At 40.2% G+C, this 17,386-nt stretch overlaps 1 protein-coding gene across 6 annotated transcripts in view; it reads left to right on the top strand.

Moving 5' to 3' along the window:
- The window catches only part of DHFR (dihydrofolate reductase), a 47,655-nt gene that overhangs the window by 19,205 nt on the left and 11,064 nt on the right, over positions 1–17,386 (top strand). For 2 of the 6 annotated variants that reach the window (XM_035727737.1, XM_027606125.2), the window contains one exon: positions 1,275–3,148. The exons of 1 other annotated variant lie outside the window; for it this stretch is intronic. In XM_035727737.1, coding sequence (XP_035583630.1) covers positions 1,275–1,353 — 79 coding nt within the window. In that variant the 3' untranslated portion in view covers positions 1,354–3,148. 3 more of the 6 variants (XM_027606123.2, XM_035727738.1, XM_027606122.2) reach the window with 3 other exon arrangements.

Raw genomic sequence — 17,386 nt, 5'->3', positions numbered from 1 at the left:
CTTCAAATGGAGGACCTCGGATTTGTTTTTTCAGTGGGAAAAAAAATTTATTATGGTGAGAATACAACATGAAATCTCTCAAAATTTTAATTATACAGTATACAGTGTTGTTAACTATAGGCACACTGTTGCACAGCACATCTCTAGAATTTAATCATCTTGGACAACAAGCTTTCTTCCCTTCGAACAACTCCATTTCCCCTTTCCCCCAACCCCTGTCAAACCACCCTTCTACTCTCTGTTCTTATGAGTTTGACCATTTTAGATACTGCAGTATTTGTCCTTCTGTGACTGGCTTATTTCACATAGCCCAGTGTCCTCCAAGTTCATCATGTTGCTGCATATGGCAGGATTTCCTTCTTTTTTGAGGCTGAATAATATTCTATTGTATGTATATACCACATTTTCTTTATCCATTCATCTGTTGATGGATATTTAGGTTACTTAGCTATTGTGAATTAGGCTACAGTGAACATGGGAGGGCATATATCTCTTTGAGATCCTGATTTGTTGTCAAAAAAAACCCCAAGCTATAACAAGTATTGGTGAGGATGTAGAGAAATTGAAACTCTTATACATGTTGATGGGAATATAAATGGTGGCGCTGCTGTGGAAAACAGTATGGAGGTTCCTCAAAAAATTAAAAAGAGAATTACCATATGATCCAGCAATTCCACTTCTTGGTATATACCCAAAGGAGGTCCTGGGTTTTGAATTGGAAGGTGGAGGGAACACAGAACTAAGTGAGAGTTAGAAAATGCCAGATTCAACAGTGATGCCAGTAAAAGAATTACAATAAGCCACACACTGGGAAACTGATAATCTAGCACCACGCAGGACATAGAACTTCAGTTCTGCTCTAGGCAGCTGAGGGTTGTATTTTGTTTTTCCTTTGCTCACATGAGAAATTTGATAACCAAGTATAAGATTTGCAGAATGTTATTAAGCAGTTTCATACTAGCTGATAGGTAGTGGAAAGATAAAAGAGAAACTGATGACAGTGGTTGGTTTTGAACAGAAGAATTAGGAGTCAGAAGGAAAGGAGAAATTGCACTTTTTGTTTTCTAACTTTCTATATAGTTTGAAAGTTTTTCTTTCTGTTCCCATATGTAGTGTACTTACATAATACCCAATTTCACAGTGGCTTACCATTGTGAAGAAAAAAGGAAGGGAAAACTTTTACTTACCTTATGCATTATTGATGCCTTTTGGCTGAGAGTCAGGGAAGCTATCTTTTTAATTGACACATTATTATGGATATTTTTCTTTTACAGATACCCAGGTGTTCTATCTGATATCCAGGAGGAGAAAGGCATTAAGTACAAATTTGAAGTATATGAGAAGAACGATTAATGTGAAGATGTTTTCTGATTTATTTCAAGTTAGTTGCTCCCCCTGCCCTCCAAACAATTCTATATTTTAATATTAGGAAAAAAAGACTTGTTGACCTCAGGTCAATGGATAATTATTTCTAAGCAATGAGATTTTATTAATCTTAATTAGGCCAAGTTAAGATTAATCTTAACTAGACCATATCAGATACCATTTGTGAAACATTTCTTGCTGTAACTGTGTGTTGCCCATCAAGGACCAGCACCTGCCTAGGGTAGCATATCTACCACGAGCCTAAGTGAGACAGTCCCCTGATAGCATAAGTTGAAACCAGGATTTACAAAGATAGAACTAGACAGATTTGTCCAAAGGTCAGAAATGGATTATAAATAGAAGAGCTAGAACTCAGATATTATAAGAAAATTAGATCAAAAGAGGAACTTTGAGTTCTCTATGCATATTACACTTCTGAAAAAAAGTTCTGTTCACTCAGACAGGGAATCTGGTAAGTTGAGAACTCTGATATATTCCATAGGGATAGTAAAGAGGCAGGTAGGACGCTACCTTTTTGAAGGTTAAAAGAGAAAGTCTGAGACCTAACAACTCTGTTTCCGATCTCCAGTGAGAGTCCATGGGATGTTACAGTGATAGAAGAACAATAGGCTGTTCTATACAAAAAAGAGTAATCTAATAACAAGCATATGGCTAAAATTAGAAATTAAAAAGGTAATGAACTGAAAACGGATAAAGCTAGAAACCAAAATTACAAAGCTGGAAACTAAACTTCACTGAATTAAAAAATGAAACTTAAAACACATTTACCCATCATGTTAGCAAAGATGTGGATTGTTAAGTATCCAAAGAAATAGCATTTTTTGCTTGTAAATTAATGCAACCTTTTTAGAGTTTAAGTTAGGAATATCAGTTAAAATTCAGAATATTCTAGGTTTGGACCCAGAGCTTCCACTTCTAGAAATTAATCCTGAATAAAGAGATGGACCCAAGAATATTTGTTGCACTACTTTTTTAACTTGGAAATAGCCCAAATGACAATCAATAAAGAAATAACTAATCAGTATGTCTACAAAATTTAATATTGTCTGTAGCAGTTAAAAAGAATGGAGTATACTGACAGGAAAATACCAAAGACTACTAAATAAAAGAAGCACATTGTGTACAATACCCAAAATTTTTAATAAGTATATGTAGTATGTGTAGGAAAATATGTGCTGTAAACAGTCGAGAGTAGAGTTGGGTGTGTTATTTTATACATTAGGTATGCCTATTGTGATTAAATTTTTTTGAAGCACTGTATGTTTGTTTTCATGCACAATGACTTAAGATAATAACTGAGCCCTTTATGTTCAAGGGTCACACAATATTCCAAAGAGCAATCACTAGGGAACCATCAGGCTTTCTCTTGTGGTCCCTGGTTTGTTCATCTTTCAAGACAAATAATCAAGTCTTACTATTTCCAGGTTGATTTATGAAACAGAACTGTAAAGTGATGATAATTTGAGGCCAAAATATAAATAGTATAACATGCACATATGTTCTCAATATTCAGGTTAGCCCATTTTATGTTTCTGTGAGGTTGAAATTATGTAACATAACCCACGTCCTAACAGTGTTTCTCAAAATGTCATCCCCATTATACCTGTATGAGGGATGGGTCCCAGAATCTGCAGTACAGGGGTGTCTGGGTGGCTCAGCCAGTTGAGCGTCTGACTCCTGATTTCGGCACAGGTCCTGATCTCAGGGTCATGAGATCAGGCCCCAAGTCTGGCTCCACTGGGCGTGGATCCTGCTTAAAATTCTCTCTCTCCCTCTGCCCCTCCCCCTCCACTCTCTCTCCCTCTCTTATAAAAAAAAAGAAGAAGAAGAAGAATCTGCAGTGCAAACCAGCACCCCCAGATGATTCTGAAACCTACCCAAGGATGTAAATCACTGAGTTAGAGTGCTTCTGTCCTCTAAGGAAGAAAAAACCTGAATTGTTATTTCCTATCACTAGGGCTTCTAAGTAAAGCAAAATAGAAAAATGAGCGAATTGTAAGTCAACATGTATGGGATTGGAGAAAGTAAAATTGTGAAGATTAGACCTGTGTGTTGCTGATCTATTTTAAGAAATAAAGATTTTCACTTATTAAATATATAATAAAAATACATATGAAAGTAATGTCAGTAGCTCAAAGAGGTACATAGCAAATGCAAGAACAAGATGCTTTTTTTTTTTTAATAGTAAACTAAAAACTGTCCAGGAAATGACCAAATTTGGCACCATGACTTTGTGAGGGAAAAGTTGGCCAGCCAACTGCTGAAAAGGTTCAGAAAAATAATGATTTCTGAAAGATTGAAATTTGTGATCAAGGATGTTCCAGTTGGGACAAAAAAGTCCATAATTAAATGAGTATGAGGAATAGAATTAGAGATTCTAATGAAAAGGTATTACTCACAAAAGGGATGGAGTCTCCGACTAAACAGAGAAAAGAAGCCCTACAATCTGTGTGAGGTTGTGCTATTCCTGTGGCAAAGGTGAAACTGCACTGGTGGCCATTTCTAATTATTTGCTCCTGCCATTTCTGTTCCCCAGGAGACCTCATGTGGACCAGGAAGTTTTTCTGTCCGTACACTGACATTTCTGTTAAATCTCTTTAATCTCATTGTAGATTATTTTTGCCTGTTTCTGAACTTCATATGAATGGAATCATAGAGGATGTATGCTTTGGTCTGGCTTATTTCACTCAGCATCATTTAAGAGTCATCCAAGTTGTTACGTGCGTCGCTGGTTTGTTCCTTTTCATAACTGATTGGCATTCCATTGTATAGCTGCACCACCATTTGTTTCTCCATTCTCCTATTGCTGGACATGTGGACTCCTAACGGGATTTGAGCTTTGTATTGAAGGATCTAGAGAGGTGGTAGGGACTGAGGGTCAGGAGGAAGGCACATATATGCTCCAGGCAGAGGAAAAGCCATGAAGAAACTTCATCTCCAGCTTCCAAAACCCAGGACAGGGCCTTAACAAGAAGGGAAGGTGTCATCACCTTCAAGGCCCCAGCTCCATCAAGTGCCAAGCACCTACTTCACCTATGAGGCACCTCTCAATCTGTTCTTTTTCTTTTCTTTCTTTGTGTGTGTGTATTTGTTTAAAGAATTATGTATTTTAGAGAGAGCGAGCACGAGCAGGAGGGGCAGAGGGAGAGGAGAGAATCCCAAGCAGACTCAGCTGATCGTGGAGCCCGACTGGAGGCTCCATCTCATGACCCTGAGATCATAACCTGAGCTGAAACCAAGAGTCGGACGCTTAACTGACTGAGCCACCCAGGCGCCCGTTCTCTCTTTCTCATAACCACATCCATTTTAGGTCTTTATTTTCTCTCACTTGAACTGTTGGGGTAATCTAAGTTGGTGGTTTTTCATCTCTGACCTCCCTCCCAAATAAACTATCATAAACATGGCCACCAAAGCAATCTCTGAACTGCACCGCCGATTATGCCACTGTCTCATCTCCTTCATGCTGACCCAACTAAGACCAAACTCCACCTTGGCCTTTAGGGTCCTCTACAGATGGCATTGATCAACCTTTTCAGATGTGTTATCTAAAATTTCTACTGCCTACATGTTATACACAAGCCATAAGAATAAAAGATACAGCATAGGGAATACACTCAGTGATACTGTAATAGCGTATGGTGACAGATGGAGCTCTACTTGTGAGCACAGCATAATGTATAGACTTGTTGAGTCACTATGTTGTACACACAGTACACTGGGTGTCAATTATACTTCAAAAAACAGACTGTATGTTTAATGATTACATTATATATATTTATATATATTTAAATTATATTATTAAATATATTCTATATTAATATAATTAAATATATTTTTATAGTTTATAAAAAATATACTAATGTAACATTGGGTGCAACTCTACTTCAATAAAAACAAGAACTAGATCTTTCACAAAGAAAAAAGAAGAAACAGGAAAAAAAATTGGGGGAAGCAGAAGTCAAGTTTTGAGTCTGTATCTGTCTCTTTTGCCTTATGGGTGTGGTAGAGCCTGGCTAGCTGTTCACCAAACCTGTTTCCTCTTCCTTCTGATCCACAGCTAGACTAATTTCCCAGGCTCCTAGCATTAGTGTGTAGTTATGTGACAAAGATTTGGTCAGTAGAATGTGGGAGAAAGTGGTGCGTGCCCTTCCCAGTTTGCCCTCGCTTCCAGACCTCCTCCCACCTGTGATCCTCCATGTTCTTTCCTTCTGGGCAGCAACCTTGGAAATCCCTAGCTGAAGATAGAAGCCCCAAGGTGGAAGGAGCCTGGATCTGGCTCATCCAGATTGAACAGTTCTGAATTTCCAGCTTAAAGACTTTTAGCTATTACTCGAGTGCATACATGTCATTATATCGGTCAGGATTTTCCAAAGAAAGAAAACCAACAAGAAATATATATTGAGATTAATTTTAAGGAATTGACTCATGCGGTTGTAAGGGCTGGCAAGTCTAAAATCTGTAGGGCAGGCCAGCAGGCTGGAAATTCAGCCAGGAGCTGATGTTGGAATCTTGAGACTATTTCCTTTCTGGAAAACCTATTCTTGTTCTTGATGGGCCAGTTGTCAAGGGTAATATCCTTTACTTGTGGTCAACTGATTGGAGGTGTTAACTGTATCTACAAAATACCTTCACAGCAACACCTTTATCTTGTGATTAAATCACCAAGGGGTACAGCCTAGCTAAGTAAACAAAGAAAACGAACCATCACAGTAATGAAAGTAATCAAAAAAATAATTGTGCTATATGCTTCCTTGGACTTATTTCCTTTTTACATCAGAAAATGTTTTGAAAAAAGGCAACAGTCTCTTAAGCATTAAATGTTACATTTGTGGGTCTATCAGAATGCTTTTCCTTAAAGAGTGTGTAGTTCAGTCTGAGCCTAATATCAACCCCGGTGGAAGTTCTTTATTTATAATTGGATCTGAATTATCTCCTTCTCCATAGCTCAGTGATTTTTCAAGCTTAGATTAAAAATGAAAGTTGAAGGCCTAACTTTTAAGATTGTCTCCCCTGGGGCGCCTGGGTGGCTCAGTCATTAAGCGTCTGCCTTCGGCTCAGGTCATGATCCCGGGGTCCTGGGATCGAGCACCACATCGGGCTCCCTGCTCGGCGGGAAGCCTGCTTCTCCCTCTCCCACTCTCCCTGCTTGTGTTCCCTCTCTCGCTATGTCTCTCAAATAAATAAAATCTTAAAAAAAAAAAAGATTGTCTCCCCTATGCTCCTGAAAATCCAGCTCCAATAGGACATCTCACTCTTCTTTTTTATCAGTGCCTCCAGATATCTGCAGCTTCAAAAAGCATTTCTTTGGCAAATCTAATCTGAAAATATTCAAAGTGCTGGCCTTCACCTCTGCAAACTTTTGACCATAATGTACATTAAATGAAATTTGTCAAAATCTGTTTATTTTCATAGCCTGTGGCTTGTGATTTCTGGGAAATGTTGCTTTTCAGTCAGTTTCAAAAGGTGACCCCAGCTAGGTAATCGTCAAGTAGAGGCATCTCTGCAGAGAAAGGAGTGGGTGAGCAAGCCCTTCTGGGCTCACCATTCTCATTGCCCAGAGTCATGAACCTGCCCATTCTGCTCTTGAAAAGCAGTGCCTGCCAGGAGCATCGGAGAGCCTGCTGTCCTCACAAGCAGGTGCGTGGGGTGCAACGAGGGGAGCTTTGACATTTTGCATGTTAACTTTTCAATACAATTTCTAAAGCCGGGGAAGAGGGCAGGAAAACATCCAGGCTTCATCATCACCAGTCAGCCCTCAGATCTGTCCTTGAGTCATTCTGCTAAGTGGTACCGGGTAATTGCCTCACTGGAGACCTACAGAACAGCTCGTGGGAAAGAACGATTTGCACCTGGAATACATTCATTAGCTTGTGTGTCAAAAGGCCACACATGGATAGAAACCAAGATCTTGGCGTTCTTTGCACGCAGCCTTAAGACTTGGAAGGGCAGGAGCCCACATGCTCAAGGGGCCGCCTGTCTTCCTCTCAGGCCCCACCTGCCCAGCAAGCCTGGTGGCAGGTGGAGGTGGTGGGAGGGGGCGGCCAGAACTCCTGGGGATTTGTGTTAAAAAATAGCCGAGAAGGCAGACGCCTTGTACAAATAAGTACCCCGGTAAAGGCCTATTTTCGGTTTCTTGGGACTCTCCTACTGGCCTAGCTTAAATTGAGAGGGGATTTGATTTGCCTTACTGGCTGTTTGCTCCCACTCATATTCACAATTACAGCTTTTCTCATTGTCATTAAAATACATTTAATATGCACCATTTTTGTATGGCCCTCTGCTAAAATATGCACAGACAATGTCCCTAAGCCCTGGAATAGTAGAAAGAGCCCTGAGGTCAGAGAGAGGGCCTGGGTTTCAATCCTTGGTCCACCTAGGAGCATTCATTAAAAACCTTAGCTGCAAGGAACAAACCCTCACTGGAATTACCTTGGGTGACTGGGTGGGACAGAGTGGTGACTGTAAAGACACACACACATTGAAACGGAAATGTGAAGTCCATTGGGAACAGGGGGGCTCTGCGGGCTGTCAGTTGTGGTTTCTTTCCTGCTGTGTCTGATTTGCATTGTGTACCCCTTGTAACTCCAGCCTACCATCTCCAAAGGCTTCTGGTGGGAATCCCACTACCAACTCATCTCTGTTTTTTTTTTTTTTAATATTTTCTTTTTAAGTAATCTCTATACCTAATGTGGGGCTCGAACTCACAACCCCGAGATCAAGAGTTGCATGCTCCTCCGACTGAGGCAGCCAGGCGTCCCCCTTCTGTTTCTTAATTCAAATTCTCAAGCAGTAATATGATTGTCCCACCTCATCTTTTAAAGTCAGGCCTTATAATAGCCCAATAGAGATTGGCTGCTTGTGGGACAAAGGCCCTCCCCTGGTCAACCAAGTGCATTGAGCAGCCTACTTCTCTCCCTCTCTAAAAGGGGTGACAGGCCAGGCACTCTGAGGCTTGGCTTGTCCAACACCTTCGCAGGTTACTTAACCTCCCCAAGACCCAGTTCTTCCACTACATTATGATGGTAGTACCTGTCCCAGCCCACAGAGTTACCATTCATGCACTCAAAAATTGTTTATTGAGCTTCTATATACTTTCCAGGTACTGTGCTCAGCAGTGGGGATACAGGCGTGAACAAAACTGATGCACATCAGCCTGCATGGAGTTTATGGTCCAGGATCAAGCAAGATCCTATCTATGAAAACACAGTCCCTACCCTCCCACCTGAAGCCCCACTGCAGACCCAGTTTTAAGATTTCTTCCTTCATTCTTTCATTCATTAAAAAGTTCTTAAGCATCTCCATAAGTCACATCAGCACTTGGAATCCAAAGATAAGACATGGTTTCTGATCTCAAGGAGCTCATGGTTCATTTGAGAAACAAACATGCAAGTAAATGGTGGGATGGTGCAAAAGCACAAATTAGCAGGTAGAGTAGGAGATATGGGAAAGGAAACCTCAGCTTGGCTAAGGAAACTGCTCAGAGGAGGTGACACCTGAGCTGAGATTTAAAGGATGGAAAGGAGTTTGTCAGGTGTTCAACCAGTGGAGAGGGTATAGGATGAGGAAGGACTATGGATATTCCAAGCAAAGAAAATAACATGCAAAGTAAAGAAGTTGTAGAGATTATGGAGAGTTCCAAAAAATAGGAACACTCTAGAATTCCTAGAACATAAAGTTTAAGAAGTATGGCAAGAGGCCAAATTATCACATAGAATCTTGGATGCCTTGCTACATAGTTTGATTTTACCTCATGCCCCATGGGGAGTCATGAAAGAATTTAGAGTAGTGGATTAATCTCTAAGTAATTAATCTGAATCATCTCAAATTTACTTTTTACAATGAGTATGATGGAGGACAGAGGGAGTCTGGACTGGAAAGGGGTGACCAGAGGCAGCGAGGCAGTAGACACAGGATACAGCAATCTCAAGGAGGGATTACAAGGACCTGAACTGATGAGTCAATAGTGGGTAAGAGAGTAGGTGAGCATCGCCAGGGATTTTAGAAGGTAGAATGGACAGAACTTGGTGATTGTTTTGTCAAGCGATCAATCAATATTCTTGGAAGTAGGAAGAGAAAGGATGAGAAGATCACTCCCAGGTTTCAAGCCTGAGACATTAGAGGGAGAGGGGTGCCAAACCCCAGAGAGGGGGTTCAGAAAGGAAGCAAGCAGGGAGACACTAATTTGGGCAGGTGGAGTTTGAAGTGCCTCTGGACCGTGCAGGATGGTGAGTGGCTCTGCAGCTGGGTTTGCAGGCCTGTCGCTCAACACTGGAGGCCGGATGGAGGTCTAAATGTGGAGACATCAAAATGTGCAAGACTCTGAGATGACAGATCCAGAGAAGGTGCAGCGTGAGAGTGAAAGGACTCATGGTGGGGACCATGGGCGGACACTTGTGTGCAGAGTGAGGGCAGTGAAGGAAGACTCACTGTAATCTGAAGAAACCCCACTCTCCCTAAGACAGGCTGCTCACTCCTGTCCTGCCACTTAGGAGTATAAAGGCAGAGACAGAATAAATCAGTATTCCCTGACAAGGTTTAGGGTAGTTTGCCTTAACTAAGAATCTGATCTGGCCCAGGATAAGGATAAGCTGTAGTTTCAAAGTCCGGGGTACAGGGAGGGTGCACTAGGGGTGGGTGTTCTCTGAAAGGCTCAGTACTGGGCTCCATGAGGCTCTGGGCTGATCCCCAATTCCTACTGCTCTGCCTAGTAATATACTCGGCTATCCCCATTGTGGACACAAGAAACTGCACTGGGAAACATTTGTTCTGGAGAAGGATTAAGAGGGAGGAAAATACATACTTACAGGCTAGCTGAAAGGAAAGACGTCAACAAAGCAGAGACTGAAGACAGAAGTGAGAAAGGTAAGTGTTGGAGATAGAGAAAGCCCCCGAAGGCTCCAGAGCAGAGAGGAAGGCGGGGATCTTGGAGAGGAGGTGTAAGAAGAAGGGAATCAGGAGTGTGGCCCACCTCACAGAGGAGGTGAAGGGAAAGGAAGTCATGGGTGGAAACAAAGATGTTCATACCTGAAGCTTAAATCCTGTGACTATGGAGAGAAGGAGCAAGGCCTTCTGAGGACAGGGAGCCCATGCTTACTCAACGTGGTGGGCTCCAGAACAGGTAGCAATGTGGCATGGGGCTGGCCAGGGACCACAGGTACATGAAGAACAAACCAACCAATATTTACCATATTCACAATGAAGTGTATACGATATCGGCCAAGGTTATATTTGGGGATGAAATATTTGGGGATGAAAGTGGCCATCTCATGTATTCCAGCTTTTCAGTAGAAAAAGACCCAGGGAGAGTCATTTCTCTTTTAATGAATTCAGAATAATTCAGAGACTACTCAGAGAAAACACAGGGATTGAGGTTTGGGCAAGTAAGTACATTTTTTTTTAAAGTTTCAGTCTCCATAATATATAAAAAATACTGAGGAATAGAAAAGAAAATAGCTGATAGAAAAATGGCAAAATATAATGTTGAGTAAAAGAAACAGAAACAATAGAACACTCAAGTTCATTTTACCTAAAGTTCATAAACAAGCAAAACTAATCTGTGGTGTTGGAAGTCAGGATCATGGTTACACTTAGGAGGACAGTGATGGGAAAAGAGCAGGAGCTGTTCAATTTGGGAAAATTCGGAGTTATAAACCTTGGGTTTGTTTATATTTATTTTCTTTTAAAACATTTTTTATTGTGGGGTAACACCGTGACATGCATAAAGTGCAATAATCTTAATGTATACCATTAGATGGATTTTTAGACTTATATGTACCCTGTAACCACCACCCACATCAAGATACAAAACATTTTCAGCATCTCAGAAAGTTCCATGATAACTCTTCCCAGTCTACATCACACACACACACACACACACACACACACACACACACACACACACACACACACACACACACATTATTCTAACTCCTATTTCATTTGATTAATTTTTCCAGTGAACTTAATCTGACTTCTGTGTCTGACTTTTTTGGTGCCTGACCTGGTTTGCTCAGCATAATGGCTGTGACATTCATCTTTATTGCTGCACATATCAATAGTGGTTTTTTAATTATATAGTAGTCCATGGTATGAATCTAGCACATTATATTTTCTATTCTCCTGTCAGTGGATATTTGGGTTGTTTCTAGTTTGGCATTATGACTGATTCCTGTACATAACTTTGGTAGACACAGACACTCTAGAGCATACTTGCTGAGTCATTGGGCAGGCATAAGCTTAGCTTTAGTAGAGGGCGCCAAACACTCTTCCAAAGTGGTTGTACCAACTTTACTCTCACCAGCAATATATGCAGAATTCAATATTTCCATAATCTCATCAACTCTTGGATTTGTCATCATTTTAATTTTAGCCATTTTGATGAGTGTGTAATGGTATTTCATTGTGGTTTTAATTTTATTTCTCTTATAACCAATAATGTTGAACTCCTTTCCACATGTTTATCAGTCATTTGGGAATAATTTTGTATAAAATGACTGCTAATGCTTTTGCCCATTTTTTAATTTATTTTTTTAATTAACATATAATGTATTATTTGCTTCAGGGGTACAGGTCTGGGATTCATCAGTCATTTTTTTTTTAAGATTTTATTTATTTATTTGAGAGAGTGAGCATGAGCAGGATAGAAGGAGAGGGAGAAGCAGACTCCCTGCTGAGCAAGGAGCACGATATGGGGCTTGATCCCAGGACCCTGGGATCATGACCTGACCTGAAGGCAGACCTTTTACGACTGAGCCACCCAGGCGCCCCTGTGAATCATCAGTGTTACATAACACCCAGCGCTCACCACAATACATACCCTCTCCAATGTCCATCAGTGTGTGTGCGTGTATATACCACCTCTTATTTATCCATCCATCTGTTGATGGACATCTGGGCTCTTTCCGTAGTTTGGCTATTGTGGACATTGCTGCTGTAAACATTGGAGTGCAGGTGCCCCTTCGAATCACTACATTTGTGTCTTTGGGGTAAATACCCAGTAGTGTAATTGCTGGGTCGAAGGGTAGCTCTATCTTCAACTTTTTGAGGAATCTCCATACTGTTTTCCAGAGTGGCTGCACCAGCTTGCATTCCCACCAACAGTGTAGGAGGGTTCCCCTTTCTCCGCATCCTCACCAACATCTGTCGTTTCCTGACTTGTTAATTTTAGCCATTCTTACTGGTGTGAGGTGGTATTTCATTGTGGTTTTGATTTGTATTTCCCTGATGCTGAGTGATGTTGAGCACTTTTTCATGTGTCTGTTGGCTTTTGCCCATTTTTTTAAGCTTCAGTTGTTTTTATTTTTTTTTCTTTGTTTATTTTTGGTGATTTGTAATTCCAGGTATTCTGAGTATCTGAGAACTTTGTCAAATATAAGCGCTGAAGCTATCTTCTCAATCTGTGGCTTTCTTTTACTTTCCTAATTGTGTCTTCTCGTGAACATTCATTATTTTAATGAAGTTCAATTATCAGGGTTTTTTCTTCTTTTATGGTTAACGCTTTTTGTTTACTGTTTCAGAAATGTTTGCCTCTCTACATTCAGGGAGACTCCTTCCTCTCTTCTCTTTTAGAGATTGTATTGTTGCTCTTCACACCTCCAGGTCTATGATACACCTGAAATTAATTTTTGTATATGATGTGAGATGAGATCAAGTTTCCTTTTTTTTCCCTATATAAATATCCCGTTGCTCCAAGGCCATCTATGAAAAGGTTATATTTTCCCCCATTGGATTGCAGTGGTGCTTTTATCATGTATCAAGTGACAATATCTGCTTGCATATATTTCTAGACTCTCTATTTTATTCCACAGAACTGTCTTTCCTTAAGCTAATACCATACCATCTTGATTATTCTAGCTTTATTGTCAGTCTTGAAATCTTACAGTATAAATCCTCCAAATTTGGTCTTATTCAACATTGCCTTGCCTGATGGTTTGCAGTTCCACATAAATTTTAGAATCACCTTGTCAATTTCCACAAAAATGCCTGCTGGGACTTTGATTGGAATTATTATAAATCTAAAGATTAATTTTTGAAAATTAACATCTTTCCATTTATTTAGGTCTTCTTTAATTTCTCTCATCAGCATTTTATAATTTTCAGTATAGAGAGGTCTTACACTTCTTTTGTTGGGTTTGTTTCTGGGAATTTGCTGCTTTGTCGTGGTATTATAATTGATATTTTTTACATTTCATTTTCATTTTTTGTTGCTAGTATATAGAAATGATTTCTGCACAATGACCTTATATCAAGAGATCTTGCTGAATTTTTTATTCTAATGGTTTACAGATTCTTTGGGGTTTTCATTATAGATATACAATCATGTCATCTATAAAGACAGTTTTCTTTCTTCCTTTACAGTCTTTAGACTCATTATTTCTTTTTCTTCCTTATAATGCTGGATACCATTTCCAGTGATTTTTGTACTCTTCTGTATGTACAATAGAATCCAATTTTTTTTTAATTTGGTGGTATAACTAAGTTAGACTAAGAAATGGAAATGACAACCAAAAGTAATGCATGAAACCTGACTGAATCTTGGTTTTCAAAAATTTATAAAAAATGTGTTTGGGGAAATTTGAAGCTGATCTGAATATTAAATGATTGAATGGAATTATTAATTTTCTTGAAAGTAATTGTTAGTTTTCTTGAAAATAGTATCATAGTTATGTAGAAATGCACTATTCTTAGGAGATAAATGAGTATTTAGAGGGTAATGTTAATCATGACAAGTATTTTTAAGTAGTTCGACAAAAATGTGTGTGTTTGCATGTGTCTGTGTGTGTGTGTTGGGGGGGAAGATAGAGAGAAGGCAGATATGGCAAAATGTAACAGTTCTTAAATCTAAATAGAGAACTGTGGTGCACAGGCTTCAAGTGGCTCCCATGATCCCCACCTCGTGGTGTTCATGCTCTTATGTGACTTCTCCTTGAGTGTCAGCAGGCCTGTGACTTATTTCGAGAGAATAAAATATGGTGAAGGTGACAGGATATAAATGTTTATGCACCTGATTATGTAATTAAATTACATAAGACTGTGACTTCTCTCAGAGTGGAGTCCCCCATCCCTTGTTACCTTTGAGGAAGTTACTGGCCATGTCAGGGAATCCCAATGGCAAGCAACGGTAGTGGCCTCTGGGAGCTGAGGATGGCTTCCGGCTGACAGCCAGCAAGATATCAAAGCCCTCTGGGTGACTGGGTGACTCAGTCGGTTAAGTGTCTGCCTTCAGCTCAGGTCATGATCCCAGGGTCCTGGGATTGAGCCCCGCATTGGGTTCCCTGCTCAGCGGGGAGTCTGCTTCTCCCTCTCCCTCTGTTGCTGCCCCTGCTCATGCTCTCTCTCTCTCTCAAATAAATAAATAAAATCTTAAAAGAAAATAAAAAGAAATCAAAGCCCTCAAAGAACTGAAGTCTGCCAACAACCTGAGTGAACTTAGAAACAGATCCTTTCCCAGTCAAGTCTCAGATGAGACCAAAGCCCTGGTGGACACCCTGTGCAGCCTTGTGAGACACTAAGAACAGGACCCAGCTAAGCCACGCCCAGGATCCTGACTCACAGAAATCCTGAGATAACAAATATGTGTTGGTTTTAAGCTACTAAGTGTGTGATAATACTTTTGTGCAGCAATAGAAAACTAAAACAATTAGTAATTATATGTGTCAACTGGGCCATGAGGTGTCCAGGTATATCTGGTCAAACATTAGTCTAGATGTTTCTGTGAGGGTGTTTTTGGATGAGATTAGCATTTAAATAGGTAGACAGTTACCCCCCCCCCCCCGTCAAGTGAGTGGGTCTTATCCAATCAGTTGAAGGCCTGATAGAAGGAAAGGTTGATCTTGCCCCAAGTAAGAGAAACTTCTTCCTGCCTGACTGCCTTCAAAGTGGAATATCAACTTTTGTTGCTGCGTTTGGACTTGAACTGAAATACTGGCTCTTCCTGGATCTCAGGAATGCTGGCCTTTGAACAAGGGCTACACCATCAGCTCTCGTGGTTTTCAGGCATTGGGGATAGGTAAGGATATACAGATGTCACTACAATATTCTTTTCAACTTTTCTCCATGTTTGAAAATATTCAAAATAAAAATTGGCAAAAATGTTCTAAAGTCAGGAAATGTCAGGAGACAGTTTAAGGAAGGCTGCCAGAAGAATGAAACTCGACCATTCTCTAACACCATTCACAAAGATAAACTCAAAGTGGATGAAGACCTCAATGTGAGACAGGAATCCATCAACATCCTAGAGGAGAACATAGGCAGTAACCTCTTTGACATCGGCCACAGCAACTTCTTTCAAGATACATCTCCAAAAGCTAGGGAAACAAAGCAAAAATGAACTTTTGGGACTTCATCAAGATAAAAAGCTTCTGCACAGCAAAGGAAACGGTCAACAAAACAGAGGCAACCCACAGAATGGGAGAAGATATTTGCAAATGACGCTACAGATAAAGGGCTGGTATCCAAGATCTATAAAGAACTTCTCAAACTCAACACCCAAAAAACAAGTCAAAAAGTGGGCAGAAGATATGAAAAGACACTTCTCTGAAGAAGACATACAAATGGCTAACAGACACATGAAAAAATGTTCATCATCATTAGCCATCAGGGAAATTCAAATCAAAACCACATTGAGATACCACCTTACAACCAGTTAGAATGGCAAAAATGGACAGGGAAAGAAACAACAAATGTTGGAGAGGTTGTGGAGAAAGGGGAACCCTCTTACACTGTTGGTGGGAATGCAAGTTGGTACAGCCACTTTGGAAAACAGTGTGGAGGTGCCTCAAAAATTTAAAAATAGAGCTACCCTATGATCCAGCAATTGCACTACTGGGTATTTACCCCAAAGACACAGATGTAGTGAAAAGAAGGGCCATATGCACCCCAGTGTTCATAGCAGCGATGTCCACAATAGTCAAACTGTGGAAAGAGCCAAGATGCCCTTCAACAGATGAATGGATAAAGAAGATGTGGTCCATATATACAATGGAATATTACTCAGCTATCAGAAAGGATGAATACCCAACTTTTACAACCACATGGATGGGACTGGAGGAGATGATGCTAAGTGAAATAAGTTAAGCAGAGAAAGTCAATTATCATATGGTTTCACTTATTTGTGGAACATACGGAATAGCATGGAGGACACTAGGAGAAGGAAGGGAAAAATGAAGCAGGGAAATCGGAGGGAGAGACGAACCATGAGAGACCATGGACTCTGAGAAACAAACAGGGTTCTAGAGGGGAGGGGGGAGGGGTGATGGGTTAGCTCGGTGATGGGTATTAAGGAGGGCATGTACTGCATGGAGCACTGGGTATTATACGAAAACAATGGATCGTGGATCACCACATCAAAAACTAATGATGTATTGTATGGTGACTAACATAACAATGAAATTTAAAAAAAATAAAGAAAGAAGGCTGCCACAAAGATTCACTAGACTTCCTCCCTCCCTTATATTCAACCTCCCTCCTTTCCCTTTTTCCTCAGTGAGTCTACTTTATTTAATATGACATTTTACAACACACAGTAGACACTGTAGTTAAACATAAATAATAAATCTACCCCCTTTTTGTGCAGATTTATGCTTTATAAACATCACACTGAGTAAGTTTGGCCTTAACCTTTGTTCGGCAAATGTTTCAGAATTTTTTCTACTGCCACGTTACAAGATAAATGTCAGTCTAAACGAAGGCTTTTCTATAAAACTCAGCAGCTTCACGATGGCTTCTAATTCATAGTCCTAAGAGACTACATTTTTTGGTTGAAAATAATTTCAAAAGCTCTTCAAAGTCATTTCAAAAGCCAGAACATAACATTACTCTTGATGCTGCGTGAGGTCAATTAAATAAACTCGAGACACTATCCTCCAGGAGTTATCAACCAAACTGAGAAAATTACATAAAAGTAAGGCTTCAACCAGTATTAATATAATCACCTTTTCCAGAAACCTCAATAAATACACATGGCCAAATGGCTATTTGCCCTAGGTTTCCCTAATGTGAC

Source organism: Zalophus californianus, chromosome 5 (genome assembly GCF_009762305.2).
Source record: "Zalophus californianus isolate mZalCal1 chromosome 5, mZalCal1.pri.v2, whole genome shotgun sequence".
Taxonomy (NCBI): Eukaryota; Metazoa; Chordata; class Mammalia; order Carnivora; family Otariidae; genus Zalophus; species Zalophus californianus.
Note: the sequence above shows the minus strand (reverse complement) of the source record. Positions and strands in the feature narration are given on the sequence as shown.